General features: G+C 46.4%; 2 protein-coding genes across 2 annotated transcripts; one reads left to right on the forward strand and one right to left on the reverse strand.

The window, feature by feature from the left end:
* The first annotated feature begins 1146 nt into the window (after window positions 1-1146).
* ilf2 (interleukin enhancer binding factor 2) lies at window positions 1147-9285 on the forward strand. Its single transcript, XM_079749649.1, has 15 exons — window positions 1147-1239; window positions 1664-1723; window positions 1803-1845; window positions 2096-2200; window positions 2287-2364; window positions 3060-3162; window positions 3263-3328; window positions 3716-3832; window positions 6201-6279; window positions 6684-6771; window positions 7170-7231; window positions 7660-7774; window positions 7966-8056; window positions 8551-8725; window positions 9109-9285. The coding sequence occupies exons 1-14, from the start codon at window positions 1235-1237 to the stop codon at window positions 8703-8705; spliced, it is 1167 nt and encodes a 388-aa protein (XP_079605775.1). The 5' UTR covers window positions 1147-1234; the 3' UTR covers window positions 8706-8725; window positions 9109-9285.
* A 414-nt stretch (window positions 9286-9699) lies between these two features.
* On the reverse strand, window positions 9700-18078 carry LOC307085047 (protein TMEPAI-like). Its single transcript, XM_079749676.1, has 3 exons — window positions 17589-18078; window positions 14008-14171; window positions 9700-12662 (listed from the first exon to the last, which is right to left on the reverse strand). Exons 1-3 carry the CDS (start codon window positions 17686-17688, stop codon window positions 12075-12077), a joined length of 852 nt encoding a protein of 283 aa, XP_079605802.1. The 5' UTR covers window positions 17689-18078; the 3' UTR covers window positions 9700-12074.
* Window positions 18079-19535: the final 1457 nt, after the last annotated feature.

Below are 19535 nucleotides of genomic sequence, written 5' to 3' on the forward strand. Positions count from 1 at the left end.
TAAAGTTTCTATTGGTAAGGATGGCATTGGGAAGACGTCACGCCTACAGGGTCTGGTTTGTCTTACTTAAAGGAGATTGTCTAGCGGTCAGTAGAATTAAGTTTAACCTCATATGGGGTTCTTTGGACCACTCTATCAGCAGAGAGTCCTGGTGATTGATTGGCTGAGCACTTGATTGACATGAATAAGGGAGCGGGGAGACGAGGAGAGATTAATAGAGATGAGACGGCAGAGGCTTGGCCATCTCTCAGTTTGTCTCCAAAGTCAGGAGTCTGTGTTTCTGGAGACCGTTGGTGTCATGGGACAGCGTCAGACCTTTGTCCAACCATTCACCTTGGAGAGGCTTCAGACGTCCTGCTGCCGTTTGCCGAGGACAGCAGGGGCAGGGGTGGAGGACGAGTGAAGAAGGGGAAACAGCAGAGAGAGGAGAGGGTAGATTGTTGTGCAACACATGGGGGATGGGTGGAAAGGGATGACACCGAGGAAGTTCAAACCAATCATTTGCAGAGGCAGTGGAGCTAGGCAGGAGGTTTGGCGAGCAGGGCAGGTGACAGAAAGCCAAGTGGATGAGAACATGACTCGTGAAAAGGACTATTATGGCTGCTAGACCAAAGACAAAATTAAGTATCTGTGTAATGGCATTGCCACAGGAAGCCGTCAAAACAGCAACCTCGTAATACAAACAATTAATCCAACACGTGTGGAAATAAGATAAGGTTCTTTTTTATCTAAGAGCTGGGAATTATTTCTTCTTTGGGTGTGGCTTAACCCAAGAACTTTACTAAATGTCAGAAGATCATTTATTTTATGAGTTGTTTGGCTTGAACAGTGTGGGCAGCGGATTATTTGAGACATCCTTATGAGACTTTGAATAAATCCACATTTATCCACCTTTTGGATCAATGTGCAACTAAAGGAGAGCAGATACAGATTCAATTTCCCCATGAAGCTGTTGGCTTCATGGGGAAATCAAATATAATGTAATGACAACGTCAACGACCGGCAAGGAGACAAATCGTTGCAGCAAAGGAGCCATGATGACTATAATTCGTTCGCCTGTCCGGGTGGGGGCGCTAAAGTTACCCACTGTCACAAACAAAGCCGGAGATAAGGACCACGGCCAGGAAGAAGTATCAGACCATCAGAGGTTTATTCCGGTTTACCTCTCTGCCGGACTGCCTTAAATACCATTCCTTTGTAGTTATTATTAAAAACCATCAAAACGTCGTACACAATGAGGCAAGTCGAGAATATGTCTATGTTGTAAATCGTAAATCCTGTGGTCGTGTTATGAACCGTACTGTTCCGTTCTATGGGAGAGACTATTCAGAGACCAGGAGAAGAGCTGGTTAGCTGGTTAGCTTGTGCAGCTAGCAGGGGTTTGAACCTCAGTTAAACCATCATCACATCACCGTGTTTAAAACGACTACACATTCTAATTGATTGTCTGAATGAACGATTAAATATAATTCCCCTACATTACAGTTGGGTTGTGTCCATGTCGTTGTCTAGCCAAGCAGGGGACACGTTCAGAATGAATGAATGGGTTCATTATTCCTATGGAAGAGTATTGGACATTGTGTTGGTTATATATGATGGATCTATCTTGTAAAGTCTTTATACTGGTAGCTGGTCTCATGTGTTTGTTGTGTTGCTTCCACAGAGGAGATCGTGGAAGGGGCCGGGGGGGCAGGTTTGGATCCCGTGGAGGACTTGTTCAAGGGTACAATTTGTGACTTATTCTACGTTTGACTTCGACATAGTTGCTGAATGGAGGTTCTTACTTTTTTATTCTTTTTCAGGTATCGCCCTTTTGTTCCACACATACCGTTTGATTTCTATGTGGTAGGTACAAGAGAAGATGATCATTAGATTCAGGGTCTGCATTGATAGGCTTCCATTTGTTTTAATTAGACAATAAAATACTATCGCAGTCTAATGCAAACTCTAATCCAATATTACCTTTTGTATTGGTTTGTCCAATAGTTAATTTAATTTTCTTTCTATATTCATATTGAATCTCAGTCATTGAACAATAAAAGCCAAACCATAGTCTATTCCAATGTGGTTTACGCTGTTCCCTGTTCACGTCCAGTGTGAAATGGCGTTTCCCCGGGTGAAGCCGGCAGCCGACGAGACGGCGTTCAGTGAATGCCTGCTGAAACGGAACCAGGACCTCAGCCCCACCCCGGCTGAGCAGGTAGCCCCACATCCAACCCCCGCGGACCGTTGGTCATGTGGAGTCACATGGACGCTTCTAATCATTGTTTCCCCTCTTCCGCGCAGTCTTCCATATTGTCTTTGGTAACAAAGATCAACAATGTCATTGATAACCTCATCGTGGCCCCCGGAAACTTTGAAGTGGTGAGTGAACTCTGCATAGAAACCAATGCACAGCCACCATTGAATGTTGTACGTCCTGGCACTTGTACATTGCACTTATTCAAGGTACTTAATTGTGTAGCATCTACAGTAGCTTCTATCATTGCTTTACACGGGGAGTGGGTTAGCCTAGCGATTGTAATACTTGCACTTGGTTCTATGAACATCTTTACTGTACCGACAGCGATATATTGTTTCACTTCTTATGACAAATGTACTTATTGTAACAAATGCACTTATTGTAAGTCGCTTTGGATAAAAGCGTCTGCTAAATGCCCTAAATGTAAAATGTAAATGAGTTAAATGTCGTTGATCCTACAGTCAGATCAGACAGATGGGTTTAGTAGACCTTGATGTTCTTGTAGGAAATGCATGCAAGACTTGAATGAATTCAAAGTTGCTTCCAGGGTTGTGGGAGATATGGTGGGTCAGGATTGTTCTATAGTGGTAGGAAACACAAGAATCCAGTAGTTCCTTGGTTAGGGAGCGCTTAGGCCGCTGCTATGTGATTGCTTTATCCATCACTTCATAAGCTTGAATAGGCTTGAGTGCTGAGTTCAGTATGATTCAGATAGAAATGGTTCAGACCCACTCAATCAGATTCAGCAATAGATCAGAGTCGATATATGGCTGGAAAGACCAACAAAAAATACCACATCTCTGATGTTATTTCCTAGCAAATTGAAGAGGTGCGCCAAGTAGGATCTTACAAGAAGGGTACCATGACGACTGGACACAATGTGGCCGACCTGGTGGTTATTCTGAAGATCCTCCCTACTTGTAAGTCCAGCCACCGGATGATGGCTCTATTTGCTTCAGTGTGTATAATCATGGTCCTTTCCATTTCTGAGTAAGCTCAGACCACATGTTTCTCTTGCAGTGGAGGCCGTCGCAGCTCTTGGCAACAAGGTAGTGGAGACCCTTCACACTCAAGACCCCGCTGAAGGTAAGTGCACTGTGTTTGGGAAGTTGGATCCCAACATGCAAAGTTATGTTATTATTCAAGGGAACTATTAGTTACACGCACATTTCACGCAATGTTGAAAGATTGTCGGCATCACGCTGAATGAAGACCTATTGCCACGTGGGAAATGTTACCAGAGAAAAATTTTTTCTTCTTTTTGGTTCTCCTGAGATGGGTCCGTGGGGAAACATAAAATGAGTGTGATTTCGATAAATATCTTAACAAAACCAGTCTGCTGTAGATGGTGTCCCCAACATCCTACTATGAAGCCTGTTTATGGGGTTATTGGGTCTATGGTTCAAGGTTGTCTTGTCCATGTGAGCTCCACCTCAACCCCCCCCCTGCTGGTCCTCCCCACTGCTCTTCCAGTGCTCTCCATGCTCACCAACGAGACGGGCTTTGAGATCAGCTCGGCAGACGCCACGGTGAAAATCCTGATCACCACCGTGCCCCCGAACCTGAGGAAGCTGGACCCCGAGCTGCACTGTAAGACACACACAGATGCACACGAAAACGCACATACAGAGAGAGAGCCCTTAGGCAAGTTTTTAACCCATTGAAATTATTTAATGTTGCCTTAGTAATTATTTGAGAAACGTACGCTTGCAAATGGACACACTCCATTTAATCTAAATAAGCCTAGCTGATTCTCTTTGCAAATTTGCAACTTACTCCGCTAGCCTCCGACATAATGATTTTGATGCAAGATTTGGATAGAAGTCTTGTATCCAGCGCGGTGCTCTGCAGAGGTTGGGCCTCGGCCTTCCCTGTGTACGTGAGACTTTGGCAAGAATTCTTCTTCTGCCGTCCCCCGTGGGTGAATCACCCGCACTGGGGGACATGCTCCATCATGTTCCTGAGTGGCACAATAAGCGACACCGCCGGGAGTTTCTCGCAGCAAAGAACCGCTATAGCGGTCTTCAGTGCTTAAGGCACTTTTACATCTTCTGCATCGGAGATTTCTCTCAATCCAGCGTATCGATGACGCTTGAATTGCAACCTAATTCTGTACTCATCAGAGCGGCTGCTTGCTGCTCAGTGTATCTGTCCAGCAGGTCATAAGGTCTGCTGCTCTCATGTGGTCTTCTTGGCTGGGGGAGTTTCAGCGTACTCTGTTTTTAGACCAATACCACAGTGGCACTTTAGTGGAGAAACGTTGTGACTAGGGGTGGGGATCGAAACCCGGTTCTATCAAGGACCACCAAACTACGAGCGGTAATCGCACACACAGACATTGTCGCTAGTCCCGTCAGTTAAAAATAGTAATCCAATTGTGAAGTCGGTGTTGTAATCAGCAGCATACAACCTAGTTATCTTAAAAAGTAAATAAAGTTTCAGATGTGCTGCGTGATGATGTGTTGAGGTTGGCTCAGTAAAACGACCTTTAGGTTATCATGATGCGTTCAAATGTAACATAAAGAAACGGTAAATTGAGTTTTTGGTGAGAAACATGAGTAATACTGTATTACTCATGTTGCTTTATTACTAATACAGTTGTATAGTGCTCTAATCATTTTAGTTTATATAACTAAAACTACTGATGTCAATATTTATTAAGAATTACATTTCCTCATCACTAAAAACGCTTCGTATTTCCACCAATTAATAGAAAAGTATCAATAGTGGTATCGATAAAGACTTGGATCGTTAAGGAGTATCGAACATGGTATGGTATCAATAAATATTAATGATCCCCATCCCTAGTTATGACTCGCAGCACTCAGCCAAGCAGTCGCCTCACACGGTGGGCTTGTGAGCCTTTTTTAGGGGGCTAGATTTACTGTGTGGACTAAACACTTGATATGTGGTCGAAGCCAGCTCTCACGCATGGCTCGTCCATATTGCTCACGCTTTGCCGTTGTATACGGCATTGGTGCTTTGCAAAGCTTGTGAAATGTCTTGTGAACAACCTATTCAGAGTTTTCAAAAATCTGAAATTCTGCCATATATGATTTTAAATGAGATGCATCACCTCCATCTCGACCCTGCTGCCTGCTGGAGCTCTGATGGATTGGTGAAGTCATGACAGGTTGATGGCTCCCTCTAGTGCACAAAAGGTGACAAATAGTCATGCTAGTTTTGCAATGCATTTTAAGCTCAAAATGCATATCGTTACGTTTTGAAAATCTTTGTCCCACCATGAGTGATTTTCTTGTAATGGTCTGAGTTGGTGAAACATGTTGGCGGTAGGGTTAGTAAGACTTGCTTTCTCCGCTCCCCCTTCAATAATTTACTTCTGCAAAGTGTAATTCGTCTGAGATATGAGCTTACATTGCTGCCCTATTGAACTTCATGCCCTCTCTAAGTGCCCCATAACTGAGATAATTGATGGTGGCTTTGGTTACTGGCTGTATGTAATAATGTAGAATAAAGTCCTGCCAAAGTAAAGGAGCACTGTTTATAACAATTTCGTAGCTGCGACCCCAAAACGCGAGTCATTTAGATTTGTCTGCTGTACCTTTTTTCACTTCCTCCTGAAGTGTGCACGTTCCACAAGCTTTGGAGTAACGCCCGCCCCGACAATCTGAAAGTGACGCAGGTTAATGGTAGTTTCCAAATGTGTACATTGGTGGGAACTAGAATCCACTTTAAATTAAAATGAGTGCAGGGTGGCGATACACGTTGAGATATGGACAGAATCGACAGAAGAAGGGTGCTTATCCATCTATTCTGTGATCCGGAAGTATTTAAACCGTAACATTTTAAAATGAAACCTTTTAATGCTTGTGTTAGTAGAAGAATTGAATAATGGAGTTGGACACACAATATACAAATGTTACCAGAGGATCGACCGGTGATCCTCAACCCCTGGCTTGTACGCTCTTGTATGATGCTGTGGCTGTGTCTCCTGCAGTGGACATCAAGGTGCTGCAGAGTGCCCTGGCCGCCATCCGTCACGCCCGCTGGTTCGAGGAGAACGCCTCCCAGTCCACGTGAGTGAAGCTCTCCGAACAGCTGGCTTGTTATTTCTGACCCAAACCGGTTGGTGTCTGTATTTGTATTTGTAATTTGTACACTGTTGCAACCCTTACATTTAGAGTCACTTTGCTCATTTACCTCCTTGAGGACCTCAGGCTGGTCTTAGTAGGGTCAGGGGTCACTGTAGGTTCAAGTGTGTTGGTAGGTTCAGGGGTCTTGGTAGTGTCAGGGGTTGTAATGAGGTCAGGGTTCTGGGCGGGGTCAAGTGTGTTTGAAGGGTCAGGGGTCTTGATAAGCTATTGATTTTTGGTATTGAAAGGTAATCATTGAATGTTTAGGGTCTATTAATATCAACTCTCCGACCCGGGTGGGTGTTTTGATGTCGTTCTAAGTATAACCCTGTGCCCCTCCCCTTCAGGGTGAAGGTACTGATCCGTCTGCTCAAGGACCTCCGGCAGCGCTTCCCTGGCTTTGAACCCCTCACCCCCTGGATCCTGGACCTGCTGGTCAGTCCTCGGTCTCCATATGGCACCTCTTAGCCCACTTCTTAAGTTGTCCTTCCTACTATGTTCATCGTCTTAATCCAAACGGGTGAAAGAAAGCCATAGAGGCGTCAGTTGAACACAACGTGGGGCTGTGATACCAGTGCCTTCGTCCTTGGGCAGTCCCAGCTCCAGCTGGAGCAAACCTGATCTGGACTGTTATGAGCCGGCAGCAACTGCAACCGCCCTGTTTATGGTTGGCTATATGTGGGCAATACTGCAGGTCAATGAGAGATCTTTGTTGTCAGCCAGCTGTCAGGATACCCTTGAAACACAACGCATTTAAAAAAAAAAGAATAGTGTACGTATAGATGCTGTAATACACAACTGCTTGACGGACCAATCTTCTCTTTTCCTTCCAGGGGCATTCTGCTGTGATGAACAACCCCTCCAGACAGCCGTTGTCCCTTAATGTTGCTTACAGGTTTGTTCATCCCTGCAGTCATCTTTCCATCTCTTATTCACACAGATGCACCAGTCAGTCACCCTATTCCCACAGCAGACGTCTTGAATTAGATTCAGATTTAAGGGATGGGATCACTAGTGAAAAGATCAAATCTTTCAATATTGGTAATGGATTGACATAAAATGGAAATATTTGGTTTTCATAAAAACATAAATGCTTCTTTTGGGATTCGATTTCTCCTTTTGTTGAAATAGGTTAGCAATGCAGTATCTTTTCTTACATTCTTGCTTTTACGATCCCTTATTTCACAACCCCCCTGCCTGTGGAGTTCTTTAATTCAAGATGGCTGCCCAGTGAAACGGGCCTTGTTGTGTTGTGTTCAGCCCCACCTGAGCCTCCTCTGACCCCATAGTTAGGTCCATAATACTGAGGTGTGGTCTCCGCAGGCGCTGCCTGCAGATGCTGGCCGCGGGGCTCTTCCTGCCCGGGTCGGTGGGCATCACGGACCCCTGCGAGAGCGGCAACTTCCGGGTGCACACGGTCATGACCCTGGAGCAGCAGGTATGGAGTGACCCCCTGTTCACCACAAACAGGGTGGACCCCCGTAGTGGACCGCGTCTGAGAGCATCAGACTGCACAGGGCTTTTTGACGAAGGGATGGCGGCCCTGTGTAGAAGCGAGCTGCGGGCTGGTGCTTGTTGCTACTGCTGGGTTGTTGGGTTTGTCTGTAAAGTCTGCTTGTGGTTCTCCAGGACATGGTGTGCTTCACGGCCCAGACTCTGGTGAGGGTGCTGTCCCACGGCGGCTACAGGAAGATCCTGGGCCTGGAAGGAGACGCAAGCTGTAAGCTCCGCTCCGTTTTCATTTGAAATCGTCGACCACTGCAGTGCGCTCCAACCGGAACTAGTTCACGATATTTTCAAGGCAATCAAATGGCACATTTGTGACCACAAATGTGGTAATCACAGGAAAGGAGATGACGCAATATTAAAAAAAGAGTGTCGCACAAACAACATTTCCGAAGACGGAAATGATAATTTCAGGCACTTACATCGCATGCTACATTCTCTGCTGGCGAGAGCATTATAGACAGAATGTTTGTATGAATGTTGCCCTGATTAAAAGTTGGTTGGCATCGGATGAAAGGTAAATGGAACCCCAAAAACATCTTGAAATCCCGTATAATTCTGATGGTAAGATCAGCTTCCTCCGCTTCATACCAGTACGTTTTCTATGGGTTTGATTTGAGTGACTCGGGTGAAGCTTAAATCTTATGATAATATCCTCTATATTCGATGGCAAGCTTGCAGTTTACTAAAGCACAAACCTGGGTCCAGATTTGGCGCTGGAGATGTCCACGTGGGACGGCGTGATCGTCACGCCCTCGGAGAAGGCCTACGAGAAGCCCCCCGAGAGGAAGGAGGAGGAAGAGGAAGAGGGGCTGGAGGAAGAGGGCGGCGGGGAGGACGAGAGCATGGAGACGCAGGATTAAGAGGACCTCCCCCTGTTCAGGTAACACCCTTCAACCCCCCCCCAAAAAAAAAACACTCACTCGCAAAAGTTGAATCTGATCACTGTAAAGGATTCTTGATCAAACCTCTAAGCCTGTATAAGATCTGGACTTTGCAAAATAGGACTTGAAATTGAAGGGTGAAGGGCCACAAATTGAATGACAAGTCTACGTCAAAATATGGGTGAATGCATGCATTATCATCCAGTCTACCTCTACAGACCTTGACAGGTTTGTAGAGGAATTGGTGGACTGGATGGTACGATTTACGATCAATTCGTTTTTTACTGGAAAAAAAAAAGCGTTTTTCCAGTATTTCCCAGATGTGTTTGACGTGTCCACCATCCAGTGATGCTCCTAGTTACACCTCTGTTCTGTCCTACAGGGGTCTCATGTGATGTTTGGACTGACCGCTGTTCCTTCCTCCGTCTGTCTGTCATGTTGTTGTTTTCCGTTCAAATGTCATCTGACATTTGTAAATATCAATTGGTTTTGATTTGTATTGTGAAGTGTCTTTTTCTTACTCGGTAGTTAGTGTAATAAAACCTTTTTATTGACCTTATCCCCTTGTGTATTATTTTTTATTCGAACAGGATTTCTGTATGTAGTTCATATAAACCAGTTCACGTATCCAGAATAACGCTCCAAACCTTGGGTCCTTCAAAATGTTCCTTCTGATCGGGGTGACGCTATATCCGTGGACCCGAAGTGTCCCATTGACTCATATGACGGAAGAGGAAACCCAGGACGTTACTGGTTGAAGGTGAAGCCCACTGCTCTCAGCGATATGACGTCACGACTCAATTCAGCAGGACAGAAAAACTCTTGATTAAATTATGATGTGAAATAAACTTTTGTTGCATGGTTGGGGATAGGACGATGATAGCTGGGTGGTTTTTGATTGGATATTGGGCATGAGCGAGATCTACCAATAGAGAAAAGGTTCAGCATCAGGTTAATGTGTAAGCATCTTTATTTTTCTTTCTAAAAAGACAAAGCAACATTTTGTAGGCATAAGTAAAAACACTGCTGGGCTCACAATTAGTTTTTATATATAATCTTTTATGTTATGTTACAGTATTAACAATGCTTCTCATATGGGCTTTTTCTACCCATTGGGTAGGATCTGTGCATAATATATTAATATATTAAAGTTATATACAGCATTGTACAAATAAACAGACCACTGGAAAAAAACAAGCACCATTGGAAGTGAGGCACGCTAAGGATCGGACTGTTAGGGAGTGCAAGTTGTCTCCTGTGGCTGCTTCGACGTCGCATCAGTTCACGTAGGCTTATAAACATGCAAACCCAGGGGAGGTCAACAACGGGACGTGTAGAAAGGATGACGAGTCTTCCGGTCGGACAACTCAAAAGTGTTAAAGCACTGATGTGACAACAATTGACAGCAAACAGCAGCAGTAGCAGCGAAAGGTAGCAGCAGCAGTACTGAAGGGTGGAGCGCAGGTCGCGGGCCCAGCGGGGGGGTGCGAGCAGCAGTACGGTGGTTCAGTCTCTCCAACGGGAGGGACAGCCCACAGTGAGGGAGGAATAACGTCAGAGTATCAAGGAACGCAAACTGGGGGAGAATTAAGTATTTAAAATGGGTGAGGGTTGGTCGTCGACACTCGGGTTTTAAATGCCTTCTACCGTTCATAAAAGCCTATTTAACCGGTTCATCTCTATGTTCATGTATGCCAAGGGAAGCCCAATCTCAAGGTGATTTTGTTGTGCATTGTTAGTTGCCTGTTAATGATTGTTAATGGCAGAGTAAAAATACAAAGAAAACCTTAAAAAAAAACGTCCTCCAATGTGAAACCTCAAATAAATAAGAATAAATAAAGGGTGAATTGAAAATGCGCAATGGCAAGTATGGCTTCACAACAATGATCAGGTCGTAGATGCATGTATAATTATCATATGCCTTTGCTCTCTATATTAACATTGAATCATGCCTTAAGTGCAGTTTACTGTAAGTCATTCAATTTACCCCCTGAACACGAGTATGCACCGCTGTAAGAGTCCCCTTTTGAAATTAGGTATTTTCAAACTAAAGGGAGGGATGAGAAATACAAACTAGGAGCTCCCTATTTAAACCGATCTCCATGAATTGCCTGCTCTGAAGCCACTGGGGCTGTGACCTGGCAGACACATAAAGTGCTACTGGAGGGGAACAGGGCCAAAGGACAGGTGGACAGGAAGTGAAGGTCTCAGGAAACAGAAGAACAAAGTGGGCATTCATAAATGTTGACCTTGTGTTCCTAAAGCAGGGTTTGGGCGCTGCCCCGTCCATCCTTAAGCCTTTGTATATTGGGTGGTGTTACCGCAGGCTAGTTGGAGCTGTCTTTGACACTCTCTTAAGCCCCATATAACATCCTTCCATTGCATCATGGAATATCCCAGATATCCTGGCCACTCTGCCGAGATCCTGCTGAAGTTGTGGCTCTATTGGTGTTGACACTTCTAGATCCCAGAGACAAGACGGGGACCGATTCACCTGCAGATGAAGCTTCTTCTGACCACAGAGCTGGCTTCTGTCTTCAGCCCCCTGCAGATGAAGCTTCTTCTGACCTCAGAGCTGGTTCAGACTTCACCAGTCTGCAGGTGAAGCTTCTTCTGACCACAGAGCTGGCTTCTGTCTACACCACCATGCAGATTAAGCTTCTTTTGACCACAGAGCTGGCTTCTGTCTCCACCACCCTGCAGATTAAGCTTCTTCTGACCATAGAGCTGGCTTCTGTTTCCACTACCCTGCAGATGAAGCTTCTTCTGACCATAGAGCTGGCTTCTGTCTTCTCCTGACCATAGAACTGATTCTGTCTTCACCCCCCTGGCCCGGAGCCACGCCCATATCGCTGCAGGGGCTGGCAGCCCATTTCAGGAGGAATTTTTGGCCTTTTGTCAGTACGATTCAGACACGGGTTCTCCTCAGACTGAGGTGAACTCCCCCCACGCCTGGGTATGAGCTTTGTCGGTACTGAAAATAATATTTTACTGTCCTGCATGGACTATTAAAAAAACAAGGAAGACCAACTCAAATACAAAGAGGAAAAAACATCAAAGAATTATTCTCTGCATTTAAACAGTGAGTTAGTGCAAGTTCAAATTGGCTTCTTTTCCATACCTATTATGGTGTAAAATTCTGGCATAAATGTGGGTCTTTTCAACTCAATATATATGAAAATCATGAACCATTACTTTTTTGTTTGTATGTGTGGACGAGAGTGGATATGCAGTGAATTGTCTGCAACATACATTGAGTATACAAAAAAATGTACTGCAGCTCAATAAAAAACATATGACGAGTTAACCCTTCGTGGGGGGGTTCTGCAGATGTGGCCCCGCGGAGCCTCACGGGACTTTCCTCACTTCCGCCTCTCCTCCCCCATGCCGCTTCCGCCTGCTTTCACCACCAGAGGGCGCTGCTGTGCTTTCACTCTCCCTTCTGCCAGGCTGACGCTCAAGCCACAAGCTACCCGAGTCTGAGCCGCAGTCGAGCAGTGAGGCGGTGTTATTGCTGTACTGGCTGTAAAACGCTGCGCTGCCCCTGTAGTGTCCCATCACCTCGCTGTAGGTGGGCGGTGGACTCTCCATCCGAGTGTTCGCACCGCTGACTCCGGAGTTGAAACTCGGCCCGCGGCCGACATAAATGTCGATGAAGTTCCTGTCGTAGACGGTCCGGTTGGGCGGCGCCCGCACCGACGCCCGGCTCAGCTCCAGCTGCTGCTCGGGGTCCCGCAGCTTCAGGGTGCAGGGGCCCTTGTAGGGGGGCAGCTCCTCGCCGTCGGACAGGGAGATGGACGGCGGCAGGTTGATGATCTCCTGCTGCAGGTAGGGGTAGGTGGGCTGGAAGCGGCAGAGGTGCTGGGTCTGCTGCTGTGTGTAGGCGGGCGGGTTGCAGACCAGCCGCTCCTGGGTGCCCTGGGGCCCGTACATCACCTGCGTGGAGAGGGGCGTAAGGGGAGGGGGGGTGAGCCGTCGACTACACGCATTTGGGTCAGTGGGGTACGCGGCATGGATTGAATGGACTAAACAGGTTCATTATCAGGGACCTAAAACAATAAAAGTCTCAATGTTGAGCCTGTCCCACTACGGGTGTCCTATACATACCACATGTTTGTTTCCATATGTGAACCATGATCATGATCAGGGCTGTGGGTGTCATATGATCACATAGCATTACACAATATTCTGCACTGAGCCAGCGAGGGTAACTGCACAAGCACTGTGTTAAGCTATGGACGTCCTCACTACAACGCCGACGCACCTGATGCTGGCTGATATTGGACCCTGGGTAGGGGTTCATGGGTGGGGAACTCTCCATAGAGGCAGCGGAGCTGGGCAGTAACTCACTTCTCCTAATCCACTGACGCCAGGAGATTTAGAGATATTTACATATTGAGGATCAATCTTAGTGTGGTTCTTTTATCTTTACTGGTTTTGTTCTCTAGTAAGGTCATTGCTTCAGGACCCCCTCTGAACAAGCTAACAGAAGGCCTAGATGCATTTCTAAATAAACCCTTCACCACAGGGGTTCTGTGCTGAGTCACCACACAGCCATCCTGGAAGGAACGAAGAGAGATGGGAGCTAGCAGGGCTGGGATCGATCCTAGTCTGGGTGAAAAGGCGTACTGCTCGTCATTCGGACAAATCAAAGTAATTTCTATCCATCTACCTTTGGGGCATCAGTGCCTCAATGGGCTAGTGACCAAACGACTGAGGTAGCTTTTCCAGACACACACAAACTAAACACTGATTGGGTTTAGTGCCTGTACAGGATCAACTGAAGTGCTTTTGTAACCCAAGTTTCTCCATTAGGTGGACTTCTCCCAGGTGACCAGAGAGAGAAGCTCTCAGGTAACATTATGGTAACCAGCCTTTAGATGGAGGAAGTGAGAAGGATGTTTTTAAGGAACAGAGTGACCATGTGCAAATAGATTTGTTTGGAGGGTTATGTTGCTGACATTTTTCCTCCTTGAAACCCTTTATACAGATTTCCTTAGATTTGTGTTTGAGTTTTTTCTTCCACCTCTGAGATCTATTGGCTGGACTCATGGAAAGACTAAAACAAACTGGATAACATATTGATTTGGAAGTACTGAAGTGAAACCCAGGTTTCTAGTTTGAGCTTGAAACTGGCCCTTCCCTCATTGGTTTTCGGTGAGCAGCGATGTGATTTTCACCATGCACTGTTCAACACTATTTGAAGACAATACCTTTTACATATATAATATTACCGTTAAATGAATACCCAGTAGAAGTGTGGAGTGTGTGTTGGACCCACCAGCTGTGTTGCCTGCTGGCGGTGGCCTTGGTGCCGGGCTGGGCTGTGTCGGCTCAGGAAGGCCAGGGCAGAGAGCCGGTAGTGGTTGAGAAGGCAGATGACCACGACCACCATCACCATCATAACCACCAGGATAATTATTATCTGAACAAACTCCAGTTCAGCTGCAGACAAGAGGAGGGGTTTGAAGACAGGAAAGGATAACGATTAGTTTTGGTTGGTATACAGGTCAAGGCATGAACGGCAATTAAAGTGACTAATCACTCACACAAAAAAAAATGTGAAGGAGTTGCTGTTAAACGAACCGCAATGCGCTGGGCTACACTGGGACAGACTCGGTGGGGGAGTGTAACGTAGAGGGAGTCCAGACCACATAATGGTGCAGAATTCATTCAATAACAGCATAATCCCCTCCCAGCTGTGCCCCAACCTCAGAGGACCAGGGACTGAGCGCCTCCTGTATACATGGACCCATGAATTGCCCCAGGTGACAGAGAGAAGACCCCTGGTAATGGGTGTGGGCGCCCCTCATCCTCCCTTTCCCCAAGCAAGGCCTTCTTAAGGCAAGTCTATCATCACTACTCCCTAAGGCTAGAGCATTCTCCGCCGAGACCTTGAAGCGACTCTGATACACTGATGTTGGTTTTTGACACTATTCAATGTTGGGATGCATTCTTGGGATTATATTTGGTGGACTAGAACTGGACGAGTGAGTCAGACTCCAGGTAAGGCTGGAGGCTGACTCTGTATCCTCCAGTCTCTCTGCTCAGCCTCCAGTGCTCTGTGTGCCCATGGGCTGCGGCGCTATGTCTTCATAGACTACAGCCTGTGCGATGCCCCAAGGGTGTGCTGGAGGGATTCACCTCCGGGCTGAAGCAGTCTTGGTGCCCCAGCATGGGCTAGAGAACATTGGACAGTCGGGACATGGGCTAGACTTTAAAGGCTGTACTCTTTGGGCTCCATTTCCACTAGTTGTTTGTGGATCCAAAATCAAGTGGATGCTTGGGTCAGAGTCACATTCTGACTTAGAGATCAGCGTCAAGAATAAATGAATGCCAGTAGAACACTGAGTCAACCACTTTGGTCTGTTCATCCGGTGGTGCCAGGGAACGTGTGAAGACAATACCCAATCAGATATGTCATTGTCTCTTCTAATTCATTATGGCTGAGCTCTACAGTTGCTATGTGCTATCCTTTTCTCCTAACATTTTTTCTACATTAACCAGCCCTCCTTCTACCCATCGTTTCGGTTTGCTCTTTACAGAGTGGGGAAGATGAGCCAGCTCCTGGTTGAACTCCTGGTCCAGAATGCACCACTGCATCTCGTGTTCACCCAACCTCAGTACGCATATCTCAATCTGCTGGCTCCAGATTTAAGTCCTTCACGTTGTTAATCAGGGTTTCCCATCTACAACCACCTCCGTCACATGACTCCTCCGTCCCTACCCTGAGGACCACTGAGGGAGCGGTGTCTGAGGCTGCCGCCCTGCGGGTCTACACTTCAGTCCACACTCTTCTCCTGAGTGGGGGGCTTGCCTCCAGGTGGGGCTACCTGGCTCCGTTCTATCCGCCCATCCCTCCCTTCCTTTAGAAGCTTCTGTACACCCTCTTCTGAGAACATCTCATAGACAAGCTTGTGTCCTTCGTTGTATTTAGATGTGTTCCTATAGCTACTCTGCACTTCTCCAGTAGTTATAGTCTATGATCAACTTTTCCCAACACAGACGCTTTGGATACAAGTTAATAATGCATCTGTATGTGCTGAACAGAGGGCTTTTGAATTCTCATCCCGGTTGATATGGAGGAGGATTGTATCGTCCCGATGGTTACCATCTCCCTGCTATAATGTACCAGGGATCATTCTAACAGGGATGATCTTTTCATGATTATTTATGATAATGAGTCCCATGTCCTACAAAATAAGCATTTGTGTTCATAACAAAATCATTATTCAGAACTCCAGCCTACCTGCTGCTGTTAGCCAATAAGCAGGTGACCTGCAGGATACTGCCTGCACTGTGTGAGTTCAACACACGCTTTGGTTGAGACCACCAAATACATTAAGACACTACCACAATGACTTTCATACAATATTACTACCGTTATATTCAAATTGTGTAACACACCCTAAACATGTTTTTTTTCTTGAATATTTACTATCTTTGTCATTTTGAGAAACCGTCCTATTGAACCTCAGATGATCCCAAATCAAACCCCCTAATGACCATGGTCGTCATCATCAGGAACCCCTCATGGGTCACTAACCCATCCAGACCTTTAAAGGCCGTCATGCTGGTGGTACCCCTGATGAGCAGGCTAATGGGGGAGCTGGAAGCTGAGTGAAGTGCAGATGCCAATCAAATAGTCAGGACATGGGGGAGGGGCTTAATATTGGGAACCAAAGGCCACAACCAGCCCCTCCAGTTTAATACATATTGATATATTGAGATATATTGAAATATGTATTCTTTAAAACGTACGGATTCATAAATAAACATGTGCATTGTTAAAATGGGAACTGCAATTGTGAAACACATTGACGGTGAAAGTAGCAAAATGCAAATAATGACATTAATATACGGCAGCCTGAGAGAAGACAAAACAACTCAGTGGCGAGCAGACGTGCTGAACAACAGCGGGAGATCGAGGCCTTGACCTTCGACATCTGACCCAAGAAAGGGGCGGGCGGAGCCAGCAGCCGTGTTATGAGTCGTCTGGTGCATCAGTAATGCACTTCCTGGCTGGTCTGCAGACGGCCAGCCAGAAGGGAATACAGCTGCTTCATACGGCCAAATTATAACACGTCTTTTGTAACACAAGAGTAACATGTATATAAGATAAACAAAACGATGATGTACGATGCATGTTTACAAATGTTGGTAATATTGCTTAGAGCCAAACATCCAGATTGCACAAATGAATGTTTAAACTATATGTGCGGCATTATTGAACCCAAAGCTTTCAGCACAATGAAATGGAGTTGAATCAGTGTTTCAGTTTGTTTTTGTCGTTCCCAGATAGATATGAAGGTAGTCCCTAGTCTTTTTCCAGTTCTGTCGTCTGGAGGAGACATCAGTAGACTGAACTGAAGCCAAACATGGGGGAGTTCTTACGCACCACATATCATGCACATAATTCTCACTCACTTATCTCCAATGTAATGTTAACGGGGGGAATGCACATTCGCCCAATGCAACGCTATTAGTCTGTAGGCCTATAAACAATATCGTACATAATAATAAAGGTAAATAAAGACTTAAGAATTCAGGAAAATAAATCCAGGTTAGCTGGTAGACTGCTGACATGACGGCGTCCTCTCGTTGGATCGGTTATGGATCTCCGTTTGGCTGAATACTTATATTACATCATCTCAAATACGTACTAAACCAAAACGATTCAGGCAAATGGGAAGATAGGCAAATAGCCTACTTCTCTGCGCCATCTCTGTAGCCTCCTCATATAAGGCGAATGAAGGCACTTCTCCGCATGAACCGTGTCCTCAGAGTCCAGACACACTCACCAGCGAACACTGAACCCAATGTGTGCAGAAACAGACATAAGAAGGATAGAAACGGACTTACATATATCCATGCCCTGTGGCTGGGTTCCGGTGCAGTTGCAGGAGCAAATAACATTGGATTGGGTGTTCGTGGAGCCACTCGCAGGCGTTCCGTCCTGCATGGGGCGGCTTGGGAGTAACGGGACGCCGGGAGCTCAGCCGCCAGGAGGACCGGCAGGGGGTCCGGCAGCTCGCTGTCAGCGTCGGCCTCTAGCCTCCACTAAACCTCCTCTCACGCCATTTTAGCCTCGTCCCAGTCCCAGTGACCGCTCTGTCGTCAGGCCCCGGGCCACATCCTGCGGTATCGCACCACGGTTTCTCCTCTGCGCTCCGCACCGGTTCATTCACAATGATCTCCCGGAGCAGGACGTGCTGATAGATTAGTGTGTGTGCGTGTGTATGTTCGAGTGTGTGTGTGTGTGTTTGTGTGCGTGTGTGTGCGTGTGTGTGCGTGCGTGTGTGTGTGCGTGTGTGTGTGTGAGTGTGTGTGTTGCCCTGCCACCCTGCCACCCTTCCCCCAGCGCTTCCTCCCGTCTCGCCTAAAACGGGGAGCGGCTGCAGCCACGCAGTGAGGGATTGGGGCGGGACGGGACGGGACGGGGGGGGGGGGGGGGGGGGGGGGGGGGGGCGGGGGGCGGAAGGCTAGACTGGCGCGCAGACGGTGCGTCGCGGCGTCGGATTACAGCGGCGGCCATGAGCCATTAAGGAGACACGCAGACCTCTGTGCCCGGTCCCCCGAACACCAACTACACGGACTGCAATGGAGTCTATGAAGAGGTTCAATAAGTGCAACACGATGCAAGGTTTATATTTTATATGTTCGGTCCTTGTGACAATGTTGTAAATGCTTCCAATGCTATCCATTTTACCTTTAAATAAACTATATCCTCAATTAAAGTGGTCTATTTTTCTTGGAGCATTACATTAATTTGATTGCAATCTCATTGCATAAATGACGTAATCGTTCGTCCTAAAAGTGCCTGAGAGGAAATATACCGTCTCCCTGATCTGGGAGCCGACCTGTTCATAATGAGCTGGGTCGTTTGCACTCATGTTACTCATGTTAGTGGGTTCTCTTCTCAGGACAGGACGTCTATAGGCGCCGGTTCATGCTGCAGCCGGTGGGGGCTCAAACAGTCGATGCACCCCTCAGATAAACCGTCTGCGAAACCGCAGCCACGGGACTTGCTGCTTAGGACATCAGGGCTTCGAAGATTAGTCAAACGCACGCATTTCAGCACCATAGGAAATGAACAGCGACACACGCACACGTACACGCACACAATATCTAAAGGGAATGGAGGTCAAAGGTTTAACTTAAGATACACACAAGGACGCGTAAAGAAAGTACCTAATAATCCATGCACCGGGACGATTTCATAAAAGGCTCACATGAACCTAAACCACATTGACAAAGTGCACTTCCAACACAGGTTTTTTATAAAGAAAAAGTCTTTAATAACATTGAAACGAGACAGATAATACGGTGGTAATATATTTTTTCTTTTAATAAAAAATACATTTGTGTTTTCGTTTGTTGCTCTTGAAGCGTTCACCACCATCTTACCAATGACTCACAAGGCATTCTGGGAGATTTCTCGTAACACTTGGTCTTGAGTGTGCCTACCTGTGTTTGGAGAGCCATGTAGCCCTACCACTTCGCCTTAGCCCTTTATCTCAACAAGGATCAGGACACCCTGTCACCTCAGCACTAAGTGGTAGGAGCAAGGGCTGCATTGGGATTGGGCCAATATAAACATGAATGCAGCTCGCGCTGTGTGGAATGTGAAATGCCAAGTTGTTGGCCTGCGATCTGTCTGCTGTGAATAGCCCAATGGAAGTGATATTTGACTATTTTCCATTGTATAAACAAACTAATCATGTTGAAGCAGGTTATTTGGCATTCTATGAGGCAGCAGCAACTGAAGCTGCTGTTGCAAGATGTTATAGCCAAGCCATGTTAGTAATA

The sequence above is a fragment of the Pollachius pollachius genome (assembly GCF_949987615.1).
Source record: "Pollachius pollachius genome assembly, chromosome: 13".
In the NCBI taxonomy this organism is placed as follows: domain Eukaryota; kingdom Metazoa; phylum Chordata; class Actinopteri; order Gadiformes; family Gadidae; genus Pollachius; species Pollachius pollachius.